The sequence below is a fragment of the Leiobunum rupestre genome, chromosome 6, assembly GCF_980474605.1.
Source record: "Leiobunum rupestre chromosome 6, qqLeiRupe1.1.hap1, whole genome shotgun sequence".
Lineage (NCBI taxonomy): Eukaryota > Metazoa > Arthropoda > Arachnida > Opiliones > Sclerosomatidae > Leiobunum > Leiobunum rupestre.
The window spans coordinates 22023704-22040556 of record NC_143389.1 but is presented as its reverse complement, the minus strand read 5'-3'; the positions used below and the strand labels follow the sequence as shown (position 1 = coordinate 22040556).

At 35.4% G+C, this 16853-nt stretch overlaps 2 protein-coding genes across 2 annotated transcripts in view; one reads left to right on the top strand and one right to left on the bottom strand.

Moving 5' to 3' along the window:
• LOC149940308 (cell adhesion molecule Dscam1-like) overlaps positions 1 to 16853 on the bottom strand; it is a 153547-nt gene that overhangs the window by 78863 nt on the left and 57831 nt on the right. Inside the window, exon 2 of the mRNA XM_090177193.1 lies at positions 4107 to 4703. Coding sequence (XP_090033319.1) covers positions 4107 to 4170 — 64 coding nt within the window. The 5' untranslated portion in view covers positions 4171 to 4703. The remainder of the gene's footprint in view (positions 1 to 4106; positions 4704 to 16853) is intronic.
• Positions 6071 to 6572, top strand: LOC149940309 (uncharacterized). The gene is made up of 3 exons (XM_090179223.1): positions 6071 to 6133; positions 6197 to 6329; positions 6400 to 6572. Exons 1-3 carry the CDS (start codon positions 6131 to 6133, stop codon positions 6570 to 6572), a joined length of 309 nt encoding a protein of 102 aa, XP_090035349.1. The 5' UTR covers positions 6071 to 6130.

The following is a 16853-nucleotide window of genomic DNA, read 5'->3' as shown; positions in this document are numbered from 1 at the left end:
GTTAAACGGGTCAATCCGAGTTCTCCGAAAATTAAACTTTACTTTTTAGCTCTAAAATTAAAGATTTATTGTATTTTACAACTGAACATTACCGTTTTGGAATGTTTTGCGCGGAAAATTGGGGAACCAGACGCTTAGAGTGTTAAATTTCAGAACTCACTTTCTGTAAACTCATAAAAACGTTTGAAGCAAATATACCATGAAATATCAAGAAAGTAGAACATACTTTATAGGTCACTGAATAGGTTTTGTAAGTGAGATAGTAAAATATTGATTTTCTTTGAAAAAAATTACCCTGGTATTACCGTTTTAATAGTTATATCTTTATTTTAGAATAAATATGGATTTCAATTACTTTTATCGGATATATTATCAGTCAGGATCGAAATCTCAGTGTCAATACTATTTAGGTTTCCTCTAAAGTAAATATTATAGAAAATCGATAAAGTAAAACGATATCTCGTTCGCGTACAGGAAGGAGACGAATACAGCTATAATCGATTAAAGCTATTCTGTCGATTGGAGGATACGAATACAGCTATAATCGATTAAACCTATTCTGTCGAATGACGATTGGAGGTCGGCCGAAATTCGCTGGATACTTTTACCTTACCTCTGATCAATAAGGTTTGATTTATGACTGAACCCGAGCGATGGATCCGTTTCATAAATACCACGTGGCAATAGATACAGTCTGGATATTTAGCACAGCAAGGACGAAAATACCTACGTTGTTTTTCTGGATTAGATTTAGAAGTTGTTTTAAGTGAATAAAGCGGGATTTTTCATTAAGGGAAAATCTTACACAAACTGAAATAAAAAATTAATGGAAAAATGACTTAAATTATAATATTTGGTTATTAATATATACGTTTGAATAGAAAACGAAGGACGGTACGGAGATGCAGAATTTTCCAATTCTCTCATTGAATAGATCCTAGTTAAATAGGGAGTGTCGGAGCGTTACATGCAGTTTAGTAATATTTTATTAGACGCAATTAACGAAATTATTTTTGATATAAAGAATACCAGTATATCATGTATACGTCTAGAGCAACTAAAAACTACCAAATGTCTGTGATTCAGATCCTTTTTAGTACGACCAAGAATGTATTTATTTTAAGTTGGGGTTCATAACTATACGTTGAGACGATACACCGGTACCATTTTTGAAGTCACGTAAATGTAAAAACTTCCTGCCCTCGTAATAGTCCTTTCTATAAAATAAGCTACGCTGGCTAGACTTGTTTTTATGCAGCTCATTCGTCACGAAATACTTAAAAGTTCATTTCAGTTTATGTTTAAAAACAAGGTGCCTCGTCAAATGATATCTTTAGGTCTAGGGCTTTTCTTTAGCAAAACGTCATTGACACGTCACCCGTGACGCCGCAGCAGCATCAAAACCAGAAAGTTAATGTTACTTTAAAGAAAGGTGTCAGGTTGTGAAAAGGAACGTCCGATATCTGACTGGCTAATCTGGGAATCAGAAATGGCGTACGGGCCTATTATTGTATTCACAACCCTTACAAAAAAAGTCTTAAGAAATCTTAAGAAATTTCAAGGGGGTTTGAAGGAGCTTTTGGGAGTTTGAACGTTCGGAAAAAATTTCCCAAGAGTTTTTAAGGAAATTAAAGGGAAGTTTTGGGAATATCCGTCTTGGGAAAAATAGGTAATTTTGGTATTAAGAATTCTTAAGGAAATTCAAGGGAAAATAATTAATTTTGGTATTAAGAATTCTTAAGGAAATTCAAGGGAAAATAATTAATTTTGGTAGTAAGAATTCTTAAGGAAATTCAAGGGAAAATAATTAATTTTGGTAGTAAGAATTCTTAAGGAAATTCAAGGGAAAATAATTAATTTTGGTAGTAAGAATTCTTAAGGAAATTAAAGGGACGTTTTGGGAATATCCGTCTTGGGGGAAAATAAATAATTTTGGTATTAAAAATTCTTAAGTTATAGGAATATCCAAGCACCTTGGAATAAGTAAGCGTTTGTGTAAATAATAAGAATTCCTACGAAATTAACCGCTTTTATAAAATAAAAAGATTGTGTTTTACGTAGCTGGTATAGATATTAAAATAGAAAGAATAAAAACTGCTTAAGTTTTAATTTTATATTTTTAAACATTCGTTTTACGACAAGGAAATGACTTTTAGCTTCATCGAATAAATTCCATTTTTTGTTAAATACGATTAACATATTAATTTCCATCTAGTACTATGTGATTTTAAAAAGGTATTGTTTACCCTTCGAGCTGACGACTCTTAAACATTTTATAAGTTTTTAATCATTGACTGAGATTAGTTTTTTCCCTGTGGCTATTTCAAACGGAAATAAAATATGTAATAGCCCCGATTCCAATACTTTAAACTCATCGAATTATAGATGTGGTGAATATTTAACTAAATATAAACTTTATTTATATGTTTGTTTGTCTACAGTTTTCAACTTACTTCGACCACATTTGGTATACTATCTCATGGTATCCTAACTGTGGTTTTCAACGGTTATGGTAGGCAAAACATCTTTAATTAATTTGATTAATTTAATAATTAGGTAACCCGGCCACCTGAATTAATGGCTTCAAAAGTCGCTTGATGACTTAGGCCTAAGGTGGTGCCTTGGGTATTAGCCTAGCTGATAATTATTATTATTCTACAAAAGACCGAGTTTCTTTATTCTTTGGCCCTACACACGAAAAACGCTTAAAGTATTGTAATATTTTTAAAAGCCATCTTCTATAGACACTATATGCCAGATCATATGTTAGATTATCATTTAGTCCTTTATTTAAAAGCGAAGAGTTATGAGAATGCGTGGCCATTGCTCATAAGCGATACCAAGAACCATTTATTACTGAAAACTCGTGTCGTGCCCGCCGAAAATTTTAAAGAAATCAATTTAATTTAAAATTTTCAGCATTTTTAGTTAAATAAGTCTGGGATAAAAACGTCAACAAAACTAATATTCGTATATAAAAATACCGGAAAGTTTTGAAAAAAATTATTTCAAGTTAGAATCCGTTTAATTCCTATAGTCGATCTAGTAAATATAACGGCAAAGTCTGCGCTTAAAAACGTGTGAGTGTGGAGGCTGTTTGAAATAAAGCTTCGTCTACATTAGCACACTTTGACTGGCTATCGCGTAACCTTCCTTATGTTTATTGCGCCCATCAGAATGCTTACATTGAAAATGAACTAAAATCTCATAATAAAATAGATTACTGTAAATATGGTGATTGTGACCTGGAAATTGGATATCTTTAAAATTGAAAACGCCACTAGTCTAAAATTATAAGTAATTATGTCATAAAATTTATTTTTAAAAGACAAAGAAGTCATCCGACTATAGTTTATCTTTTGTTGGATCAAAATAGGTTGCGAAGATACTCGTTAAAGATACTCGAAAAATACTACCATGGCGCGTGTTAACATCTTTGAATAAACTACGGTTTAAAACTAGCAATAACTTTTTTTAAACGCAGTTTTAAAGTATGACTATAGCTAGACGCTGGTAATTATTGGGTATTACTACCACTGCAAATTACTTTCCATATTTCAAGTTTAAAGTGTAAAAATATTTCACACTACCAAGAAAGTGTATAATATATATCGTAATAGATTAGGGCAAGGTCAAGAAACCAGAATAAGTTTAAGTTAGAAAACGCGAACTCATATCGTCTAGGATAGTATAGACGTTAGCTTTTGTACATTATGTTTTCAGTGATCTCTTCAAATTCTTGGGCGCTATTTTTATGTAGTTTCAAACCAATTGAAATTCTGGATTTGAATCAACATTTTGAAAAGATATATGTTTTAAGAAATAGTTTGTTTTTAAAACCTGTTTCAAGGGTCATTACTTTACGAACAAATTTGAGCTTCTCTTTTCTTGGAAGTAAATTTCTATTTCAGGATTCTTTGATTTAAACTAATATTATGACTTGGTGCCTAACAACTATAATGTAAGGTTAAGTAAGTTACGTAATTAAAATTGAATAACAGCTCAAAGACATTGTTATTTGGACGTCAGCGGAGCCAATGCGGGCGCGCATCGAAAAATCTGATCGATTTTTAAAATAGTGAATAATAAATGGATCTTTGTCTTACCCTTAGTGATTGCCACGGTGATGAAGTAGAGAGTTAACCCTAAAGAAGCGCGTAAAAGTTCCATCGTGGCGTCGATTCTGGTTCTCGTTGTCCTCGGCGGTGATACAGCGAGTGTGCCCTTCCGCGATACGGTTAATCATGAAATCGTCCAACAACGTACCATTCCTTCTGGGTTCACCTCACTTCGTTTTTATCCGACGCTCGCAACGAGCGGATTTAGAGCGGCACGCGAAAAATGCGGACGATGCTTGGAGACAGGCAGCCGAGATCTCCCTCCAGGGGCATTGACTGCGATCGAGCGAGCGCGCGACGGCGAAAGCTACTTTTAGGGAGCGTGTTACGGTAAGCTTCTCTGGAAAGCGCACTCCCACGCACGGCGGCGGCACTCGGCGAAGAAGCGTTTAAAGGCTCCGTTGAAACGAGGCTCGATATTCCGGCTTGCTTCTTCGGAGACAACGCTATTCATTGGTCGAGTCGCTCACCGACGTCACTCCGGAGGAGAAGAGGAGATTACGGCGGAAGGGACTGGCATGGCGCGCGCTGGCTGAGGAAGAGAAGCGTCGCTCTGAGACGGTTGACGACGAGTCGCCATGAATCCTAAAGGAACAACGAGCGAGAAAAATCCATACTTAAGAGCGTTTCGTAGACGCTACAAAACAGGCGAAAGGAGAGGGATGCTTTCATTAATCAATAACGTGACTCTCGACATTATACCCTTAATATCTAATTAGCTGACCAAATGAAATCCCAACTCTATCCCGCGTCGCTTCGGAAAAAAGCTCGCGAAGTTAGGCTTAGCGGCGTAGCGGGAGTAGCCGCTATCGTTTTTGAATCGTTTGGTTCAGTTTGTTCTAGTCTAGACAGTAAAGGTCGGCCTAGCGTGAGCTCGACGCTTTTCTGGTGCGCCCTTAATTGAATTCGGTTGTTTATCTCAACGTCGGTCGAGGGCTGTTTCGGCCCGTCCGGGGAGACAAGTGACAATATGGCGGAACATTTGCAAACTGAGCGCCCTTTTCCTCGTCAGTGTGCGAAATTAATTAGTTTAGCTAACAAATGACTCGATACACAAATTTAATCCTTAACCTTTGTTATTTGATTTGAGCTTTTTAAGGGCAGCAAATAACGGAGATTAATTATTTTGCGCTACATCAATGAAAGGAATTTATTCTTTCCTAATTTACTACAAAAACCACCTAAGTGTCCACCTAAAATTAAAACCCTTCATACTATCTTGGTTCATTTATTTACCTGGTTTCAGTCTTAATATAAGTTCTCAATAAAAATATTCTTTGTGCATTCTCAATTTTAACGGTTAAGATGTACTCTAGTTGTTTAAAAATTTTAACATTCACTTTCAAAACAATAATATTTACATTTATTTTTTCCTAAGATTTTGGAATAGACTCCGCGGCAGACTGAACTTTTTAAGGATTTATCATTCCTAGGAAATTGAAGTTTAAATTAAAATAAAATGCCCACAACGTCAGCTTATTTAAGTTTATACCGGATTCTTAATTCGTTTATTTTCAAATGCTGGTTAGGTTCGACAAAAAATCAAACGAAGCTCTAAGCATGGGCAAACTACTACAGGACTCGCAATGCTGTACAAAGCTCTCATAGAGTATTTCTCTCTGAACGGTCGCGCTATTCGACTGGAGCGCCGTCATGCGTAATTCCTGGGAGTTAAAAATCTAGAACACAATCGGTCAAATGGCGAGTATATCCCTGGCCTGATTGAAGAGTTTAGATGTAATTTTTTTAGCTATGGCACCTAAAAAATGTTGTTACGGTGATTGTCGAAGTGATACTAGGTTATTAAAAGGTGAAAATTTGAAATTTTATCGTTATCCAAATCCCAAAAAGCAACCCATAAAGTTTGAGCAATGGTTAAAGTCCAGTGGTTGGGACTTGGCTTCAACTGAAAAATTTAATTATTCAAAATCGGCTCGGTATGTTTCTCTAAATCGCGTTATAAAAGAAATACTAATTTGAAACCATACGAGCTTCCGGATGATAGTCGTTTAATGGTAAGATGAGCAATCTATATATTCTTCTTCTCTTATATTTATTTAGTTTCTTGTTTTCATTAGTGGCTTGAGAATGATTTTCTGGGGTACTTTAAAGAATGGGAGGATGAAGTAGCAGCTCTAGAGGGATATACTAATGCACAGCGCAAGAGTATGCTTTTAAGCACTGAAACATCGGAGGGACTCAAAATAACAAGTAAGCTCATAACTGTTTATAAGCTTGCTCTGGAATTTTTTTCTGGAATTATTTGATATTTTTTGTACAGCTTGGTCAATGATAAAAGTTATCAAATACATGCTTTCGAAAGGAGCTAAATATATTCTGACCAGAAAACTAAATCAAGATCCTATAGAACAGGAGTTTGGGAAGCGCAGAAGCCTTGCGGTTCTAATACTAACCCCACTGTCAACCAATATGGTCAAAATGTTGGGAAATTGAGATTGTTAAAGGGAATTGTTCCAAACGCAATAGGAGGAAACACGTCTACAGAGGTAGTTAAAATCTTTTTTATGAAATCATTGCTTCATATTAAAGAAACAAAAACAGTTAACATTCATAATATATTTTATATCCAATGTTTTGGAGGAACTATTCCTCCTCCCTGAATGAATAGTTCCTCCAAAACAAATAAAATATATCTTGAATTTTAACCGTATTTAATCTCTCTTTTTAACTATTCACCTAATCAATGCCTTCGTTCTAAATTTTCATATTGCATTGCTTTCACAATTACTTAAAACTTTTCTTCGACTAGGAACACATTTTATATTTTTAGTGGTATCGCGTTGATATTTTTCAGTTAGGAAATTTGTAAATGCTTTACCATGTGTATTTAGGTACGTGGTTATCACACATTTTAAAGCCTTCTCTTTAAATTCATTTGGAAGGCCATCACAGACAATTTCCCATGTATGTAATACTGCTGGGTTCTTCATTATGTCATTTTCTGCTTTATTTTTCCTGTTTTCTATGAACTTGCAACCCGCTGAATCATAATATTTCATTGCAATAGCTGCCATTACTTGAAACATCTTGAACGCAGACTTATTTAAATTGTATAGACCTCCACGGTTAAGAGACCGGCTGAAGTCATCATAGTCATGTCTCTCTTCTTCAAATTTAGAAGTCATATTGCTAATTAGGCTTAAAACATCCGTATTTGCGTAATTCCTCCCTTTTATCTTTTTTTTAGTGATTGTAATACAATTCCACCTACATAATGTAAAGCTTCTTCAGAGATACTTTCTTTATCTTGGCTTGATTTGGGAGCTGAAACATAATTATGTTATCCAGATTCCAGATAGTAATTAATTACTATTAAAAGTCGTCTTAAGAATGCTGCTGCTACCACACTGATTGTGCCCAAATCAAAGGGTGAAGTCTGTAATTTAAGGATGTTGAGTGAAATTTATTATATTTATAATAAGTAATTAAAAAACACTCACTATGAATTTTTGACTAATTTTTTATATAACTGGGCGTGCTTTCATTTGAAGATCCTGACTTTGAAGAATTATACCCATTTTAATGGAAAATTTTGCCTTACTCGTAATTAATGAGGTAAATATAACGTCTTGAGCGGTACTCTTTAACTCTAAATATTCTAATGAATATCCATTCAATATTAAACAATTTAAAAGGCTTTTAGAAGTTTCGTTACGGGGGCTATTTTGGCATCCTCAAGTTTTTCGACCGTTTCACAGAGAATAGATTGAAATCTATCATCAAGAATATCTATGATATTGAAAAACGTATCAAATTAGTTTATAAAATGGATTAGTATAACTCAACATGAAAATTAGGCATTACTTTTACCTTTCAATAACGCAATCTCTAACTCCACGGAGGCCGCCATCTTGTTCCAAATTTTTAAATCCAAAGAACTTCACTAGGTGGCGCTGCCCGTCACGTAAAATATCCACGCGACATTTGGAAGACGAATTTTTACAGCGTTACATTGCGAGTCCTGTAGTAGTTGCCCATGCTCTAAGTTTCAAATTGATAAATTTCGCTACCGGTGTTAAACGTAAGAAAATAATGAGATTACAGAAAGCGTTGAGCGAGTTTAGGCATTGTTCTTGAAACAAATTGCAGGTGGCATCTTAGACGAAACATATTTTTAATTTTCTACTCGGTATAAATTAATTATTAAGCCTTTCACTTTCAACAAAATTATTCGTTGAATTTGTATGTTGTAAAATGCAAAGCCACCGAAAGGTCGCTGAATGTACTTCCACTTTTCATTAGAAATCTGCTTAATTGAACGTGAGAAAGGTTATACGGTTAAGGAGTGGGCGAATCAAGCACTTCGTCGAAATTGTTTGGCGAGGGCGGACGCCCACGCCGCAACCTACTCCCATTGCTTTTGACATCTTGGTTCTTCTTAAGTTTTTTATCGCATGAAGCTTCGTACTTATTTCTAAACTTCCAGTCATGTCATATAAGTGGCTTGATCCTTTATTAACATTAATAATAATTCCGAATACCCTTTGACGGGCGTTAAAAAAGAAATATTCTACTCCATTATTCTTTTAAAATATATTTTGAATTTTTTTAAGTAAATAATATATTTCTAATGAGGAAAATTGATCCTTGCGTACTTCGGAGGGTCCGCGCAGGTTTTAGTTGGTGGTCAATATGAGTGAAACCCAGGAAAATTTCCATGCAATATGGAACGAAATATATTGGGAACATATATTAGCGCTGTATACTTTTATAGTGTTAACTGTACATTTATTTATCAACCACATTTTCCTCATATTACAGTTTTCCAAATTAATCATTTGTTTCTCTTGCACTACACGTGGCTTCCGGGTGAATATTTTTAAAAGTTTAATTATATATTTTAAATATATGGTTACAGTATTTCTTAACAGATGGCACCGGTCAAAAACTTCAATATTTTAGAAGGCACCTCGTAAGTTGCGTATGTTAAAAGGCGTTGTGGAAGCTTTTTACTTTTGTAAAAGCAAAAATAACTACTTCTGATATTAAAAATTTCAGTGATAGAACAAATATATGAGCTTTTAATCGTTTTTAAAAATTACTAATGGTTTTGTGATGTTAGAGACGGATAAGGGGCGGTCAAAAATTCGGACTGGGCACCTGCTTTTATGAGCGCGCCAGACAATTGAAAGCTCTTTGTGATAATAGAACTAGGAATACATACGGTTTTTAGTACATTTATGTGGACGCATAATGGCAACGGCAGAAAATTCACGTTGCCCACACCTGGAAACTAGGTTCGCATAAATTCGGGGAAAAGTTTCGGGTTTCACTTGTCCTGCCAAATCCTTGAAAATGTAGATTCAGTGCCTTGGTAATTGTTAATTTTTATACGATGAAAAAACGTTGTTGGGCCACGGGCAATGGCTGGTAAAGTTTAATTAGCTAATTAAAAGTTAATAAACGCTGGAGTGGTAACACGAATTCATTATATTTAAAAAAACTTAGTTCCAAAGTTTAATTCACTTATTTCCTTGTGTTTCAACAATGTGTTTAAAAATAATAGATGTTATGAAATCGTTTAAAAAACGTAAGTTTTAGTGGAAATCTCCGGAGTCGTTTAGGAAGAATGCGTGGTTTAATGATTCGTTAATGACGTTGACATGTGCAGTTCATTATTATTTCAGTATTATTTCCTGATGATATTTACTTAGAGATGTACGGCTTGATGACTAAGTTCAAGTTAAAACCGCAACCAACACAGCATAAATGAATTCTAAATATGCCTCTGGCTAACCAACTAAAATATTCTTAACTCTGTAACTAAAATGCGGAAGTTAACAATTTCTGCTACTCAAAATTAGTCCTACAGTAAAGCATGACCAAAATGTACCATTAGATTGGATATGTGGTAAGTGAATTCATGATCACACGGTAGGCTACAAATTTTATTTTCCTTAACAAGGTAAATATAGTTGAACAATAGTTTGTGAAAGCTAGTGTCACAGAAGATTTCACATCTCCAAAATGTAAAGAAACACGTTTTGTGACATATGTACACAGAAATAATTTAAAATATGGCCAAACTAAATAACCAAGACATTTTATTCACAATTATCAGTGAAAATAAAATTTATATGAACATCACTGAAATTATCTTTTAGTGTTTGATTTTTTAAATATAATGAGTATTTTATATCAAAATCTTGTATGGATGGATTCAACATCATGGTTTGAATTAAAGGCTTTAAAAGTCGCTCGATGGCTTAGGCCTAGGGTGGTGCGTTGGGTATTAGCCGAGCTGATTATTATTATTATTATTATTTAAATTATAATTAAATAGATTTATTTTTGGTTACATAATGTACGTTAGGGGTTAAATACACTTTCAATTGTAATTATATTCACCATTTTAGCATGGTTACTATTTTATAATAATAATAATAATAGTTTATTGTACAAAAAATACAAAGTACATACACTTAATAATGATGTAACAGAATATACAAAGTGCATACAGTTAATAATGATGAAACAGAGAATACAAAGTTGGGCTTTACTTCTAAAAAGATACAATTATACAAAAACAGTTCTTTGAACTGAAAAAATGGCGTTTATTCTTTTAAATATTACGGCTAAGAAGGGACAGATATAAACAATTATTATTATATTAATATAATATAAATTGTTAATATCTGTCCCTACTTAGCCGTAATATTTAAAAGAATAAACGCCAGTTTTTCAGTTCTAAGAACTGTTTTTGTATAATATATGTACCTTTTTCACTGTGCGAATTTTTTTATATTAATGTCGACTATTTATTTAAGTAATTGATTAATTCGAATTTACGTAATGAAATAATCATTATTCAACTTTGTTTTTATTAAAATCTGATTTGGATTAACATTGTTATTTAGTATAGTCTAAGCATAAAAGTATACCAAGCAATTTGCGCCGTTTGCGGTAGTCGTTTTCAAAATATTTAAAATAATATATTAACTCATTAATTTTAAATGTTTGAGAAACCATGGCGTTAGAATTTAAAATAAAAACAACAGTATTTAAAAGCCAAGATACTTCATGGTTAAATTTTTTTTGTTTATTTACATTGGCGAGCTTTCGGACCGCGGTCCCTATTCAAGCCGAGAGTTACAATAATCTCGGCTTGAAAGCTCGCCAATGTAAATAAACAAAAAAAATTTAACCATGAAGTATCTTGGCTTTTAAATACTGTTGTTTTTATTTTAAAATATATTTACTATAGTCTAACTACCAATATACGCACAATCAAGAGTCCTACTTTACAGACTCCTTGTCATTTCTAAAAAATAAGCGCTATGTAAAGTAGAATTTACGGAAATCACGGTATCCGTTTTCAAAATATCCAAAATAATATTTAATATTGTCTATATTTACTCTAGTCTAACTACCAAAAAAAAAGTTCCATCTCGACTCCTATTTTATTTATTTGCAATTTTACTGAAGCCTTTTTAATTGACGGCTTTTAAAAATCATTTTGCGCGTGAAAATACCTCTACATGTTATGGTCAAAAAAGCACGCTAAGGAGGCTGTGTGCCCAAGACATGTACCTGTAGTGTCGCGCGCTAAAACGTCAATTATGTAATAATTGTACTAAGGCTTAACATACCAGAGTATTTTTTGAAAATAAATATCATTATAAATACCTTGAACATTTTACTACCAGATTTGAAAAACTAAAGAATCACATCTTTGTTTATATGGCCTGCCTACCTCTTTATACTATATATATATATATATATATATAATCACAGTGGCGGGCTAAGGGGGGGGGGGGGCGGTCCGCCCCGTGTACCAGGGCAGCAGGGGGTGCCATCGGAGAAGCTCGAGGGGGGGGGGTGCAAATCAGAACGATTAAACTTGAAGAAGACGGATCCCTGAAAACCTCTTCACGGTCCTGAGGGGTGTCACACACTGCCGCCGCCCCGGGGACCCAGCCTTCTTAAGCCGCCACTGTATTATCATCATCATTAATAAATACCTGAAATGTATAATCAGGCCTCGGACACCCAATTTATGAATGACTCGATCTGGTACACATTATTGACGGGGATATATTTAACCTATTGTTATAACAAAAATAAATTCAGAATGGTACCAAGTATTGTACAAAGGGTAAAAAATTATAGTACCACAATAGAAATTATGGTACCAATATAACATTTATAATATGATGCAAAATTGAAGTATTTGTACCATAATTTTAGTACGTATGGCAACTCTGCTAAGAGCGAAAGAACCAATCATCGCCCTTTTTCTCTCTGGGACAAGTATTCCACCCCCGCGTGTTCCCCTTACTCCCGTCCCGAAAACCTCCGTCTCTCTCCAGCCGGTTGTTTTTAAAGCGAACAAATTATTAACTGATTTTGTATTCGATGATTAAGTTCCAGTGGTGTAGTCCTAAAATAAAAAGAACCGGGGCGCTACCTGGGTACAGCCAACTTCGATTACGCGCGAAATCGAAGTTGGCTGTACCAACCGCTATAAATGTACGTCCAACTTCGATTTTTAGCGTGATCGAAGCTGGCCGTAACTAGGTAACGATTTGAAATTGTTATGGTATTTTTCAAAAAATTATTATAAATTCACACACCCTTTATTCCAGAAAAATGATATACGAAATAGAAGCAAGGCGCGCCCTGGCAAGTTGAAAAAAAGAGGCAGGGCCCGCCCTGGAAAAATGGAAAAACCAAGGCGGGGCGGGGCCCTGCCTTTGAAAAAAGCACCGGGGCGACGCCCTACCCCGCCCTGGCCCGACTACACCACTGTGATTAACTAATTAAAACTAACTGGAATTGACTTGAAATATAGCAAATTCTGAGGATTGAAATGTCAGAAAGCGAATGGTGTTTTCCGATTTCACCTACGATAAGTAGTTTTTCTCTAGACTGTACTGTATACAAAAGTGTCGAAAAGCAAATTTGAAGTGTAAAATCGGGTCTTAGGGATCGAATATAGCCCAGTGCTACACGATAGGGTACGGGATAAACAGCCAAACGTAGATGGAGTGGAGGGCAGGAGTCGAGGGTAAGAATAAACAGTAAACCTATCGGTTTACTATAATGTATAAGGTGTTCCAAAGGATTATGCAAATATTTTAAGGAGTTGAGAAGTATCCCTGTTTTTGTTTTTCCATTTTCCTACGATGAGTTCAAAGAGCGCAAGAGAGCTTCAAAACGTACCTATTAGCCCCTGGAAGTAGGCTGCAACAAGCGCAAAATCAACTGAACATTGCGGGCAACCCGTGGTCGACCTACTTCGTTTCGGTATGTTCCCATTTAACCCAATTTTACCTTCTCCCAAAGTTATCAGTTTTCCCAAAAACATGGTGTCCCATTTGTCCCAATTCCATTTCTCCGAACCGGAGTTCATTTAACCCAAAAATATGTATTCCCATTTTTCCCAACGATCAAGTATCCCAAAAAAATTGATTCCCATTTCTCCCAACGATCAATATTCCCAAAAATATGGATTCCCCTTTCTCCCAATCATTATTTTCCAAATATATGGTAATTGCGCGGTTTTAGATCTCATCGGTACGAGTCGATATGTCGAAAAAAATACAGCGTAACATTTTGACGGCATTATATTTTTTGACGACATTGTCTAATAAAATAGGAAGGGGCCCATATGTGAATTGACTTGGCGTTAGGTTAGGTTAGGTTAGGTTAGGTTAGGTTAGGTTTACCATATTCATATGGGCAAAATTTGATGTACTTGCATATTAAAATAAAACTTAGATTCATGTTTATACCAAGTGTAATTTTGGGACAAATGGGATTTGGGATAACTATTTTGGGACAAATGGGATTTGGGATAACTATTTTGGGACAAATGAGATTTGGGATAACTATTTTGGGACAAATGGGATTGGGACGAATAGGATTGGGGGAAATGGGATTGGGAGAAATGGGAATTGGGAGAAATGGGATTGGGAGAAATTGGAATTGGGAGAACTATTTTGGGCGAAATGGGGGTAAACCTTCGTTTCCGTTCTGTAAAACGGACAATACGTTTGTAACGAATTAATCGCGGAGAAGTTCAAGTAAAAAATTAAGTAGCGTACCCAGAATGTGCCTCTCTCACGTCATCGACAATGTACATTGGTAAAAGTCCGTTAGACGGGGATGCGACGGTTCGCGTACCTTGGCATCCGCTAGTTTATACACGAAATAAATATCCGTCAGCTCTGCCGAAGTCAACTCTATTGTTGCAGTTTGAAAGGGGCGAGAAATCGTGGTCCATCACGACTTTAAATACGGTTTTAGTTTACTTTTTTACGCTGGTTACCTCGATTTGTTTACAAAGTCCTTTTTTACATATGACACGAACCCAAACCTTAATGTTCGCATTTTCCTGCTGCTTCTTTTGCTCTTGTTGCAGCCTACTTTCATGGCTAGTAGGCCACACTTTGAAGCTCTCTGGCGCTCTTTTAACTCATCGTAGGAAAATGGGAAAAAACAGGCATACTTCTCAAATCACCCCTACAACTCCTTAAATTTTTTGCATAACCTTTTTAACACCCTGTATAAGCATATATTATAGATACCACTGATCTAATGTTAGTTCTGCTAATCATATGAACGATGAAGATAAAATTGTAAAACTTGCACGTCCCCGGTAATTAGATACAGCAAACGAGGCATTTTCTTAAAACCTTTAACGAAAATGTAGTAAATTGCCTTTCACAAATCACAAAACAATAATAATTATTGGTATGATCACAAAATCAAACAACGTTCAATTGAGTTTAGTGAAAGGCAAGATGATTCAATTATGAAATGTGGTAACAATAATGTAAAGTTTTTTTAAGTTTGTTCCAGATTTTACAAGATGGAAAAGAAGGGTATGCATACACCTTGGATTATATACATGGCACACCTTAGATTGGCATCCAGATAGAAGAAAGGTTATTCCAAATGATATGCTCTGTCCTCAGAAGAGGACAGGGTGAAAAAAGTCAAATCAGATCACATTTTGGTCAATTTTAAAAATAAAATTTGTAACACAAAATATAATTTATAATTTATAAACTTAATCAATAATGCAAGGGTTAAAGTAGCCGTCTTCACTGTAAAAATAAATGGACTTCACTTAAGCTCTTAAAGGCCTTTTCAATTTTGCCAGAAAACCAGTCCGTTAATGATTTAGAATTTTGATCGCCCCAAGCATTTTGCTCAGAAACTAAATTACCTAGAAATATGAAATTCCCAGGATGTACACTATCGTGAAAGGTCGTTGGTATTTGTAAATTGCACCAGCATTGTGACAGATTTCACGGTTTTGGTAATGTTATGTTTTTAACGCTAGGTGGTAGAAAAAACGTTCAATGAACAAGTTGTAGAGCATACTCGAAAACCAGAAATGAAATCGGTTTGGTCGGAATGGGTAAATTTTAAACTGAGATATTAGGTCATGAAAAATAACAAGTTTGTAGTAGGTGGCCTTAGCCTTTTCACAAACAAATTTAAAAAGACAACTATCTAAATTGAAATGTTTGTATGACTGCTAAAAATTCATGTTTTTTAAAGGATTTTTTATTGGCAATTAATTTTGAGAGAAAAACCAATTTCCGAAAGTGTTACAAAATTCACAAATGTACCATTATTAAACTAAATGAGGTTGAATTATTCCACCATCCGCTGCTAAACACGTTCGTGAATGATACCGCTTATTTGGAAATGGACCACGGACCATAGCTGGAGTTACTTGTCGAAACGCTGCAATAATTCCGTGGCACAAGTCTTCTTCGCTAGTGACAGGTGTCTTATAAACTTTCCCCTTCACTAATCCCCACAAGAAAAAATTCGCCGGTGACAAATCTGGGGACCTAGGAGGTCGTCGCTCTCGACTGTTCCTTCTAATCCAACGCCCAGGGAACTCGGTAGTAAGGAATTGTACCACACTTGCTGGTGTTTAGGTTCACCGTCATGCTGCAACCAGAGGTGTGGTATGCCGATCAAAGGTTTACTTTCCAACGCTTCTGCATTTTAATTCTTTAGGAAGGCAAAGTAGTTATCCCCATTAAGCCGATACGGTAGAAAAAATCGTTTAATCTCCTCGTAGACCAGCCCTGACATTGGATCAAAATTGGACCTGATTGTGGTGAGGAAATCACCAGTGGGGATTTTCATCGCTCCACATGTGGTTGTTGTGTCTGTTAAACAGGCCGTCTCTCGAGAATGACTTTTCATCGGACACGAGGAGCAAACGGAGGAAATTTTCATTTTCAGCAGCCATGGTACTGAACCAGTTGCAATCTAAGTCACCTATTACCATTGTGAAGTTCTTGGTGGAGCGTGGCACGGTATGGATGAAATTTTTAGTGGTCAAGGAGACTTCAGACATAATACATTGACAAGTCCCAATCGGAGCATTCCATTTTTATACTTACTCGAGGGGTGGCGACAAGTAGGCGAAGACTGTGTCTTACATATTGATGTCCTAGTCCGCAGAATCTGGGATTCAAGTTGCCATCACCTTCAAAGTCACTAACTGCACGGAGAATAGTGTTGTGACCTGGTCGACTGTCAAGAAATAACATTTGAAATAACTGACTTACTAGACGTGCGTTTTGATGCCCATCACCGTAGTATAACTCTACCATCTTGGAGCGCTGTTCACGGCTATAACGAGGCATACTTAATTACTGAAGTAAGTTGAGATAATGTAATTGATTTTGGTGACTTAAAGGAAACCTAAATTTAAACGAAGTTAAAATGCAAAAAAATTTG

Coding starts and splice junctions, on each gene's coding strand:
- LOC149940309 (XM_090179223.1), top strand. Junction 6,330..6,399: donor GGAGGGACTCAAAATAACAA/GTAAGCTCATAA, acceptor TTTTTTGTACAG/CTTGGTCAATGATAAAAGTT.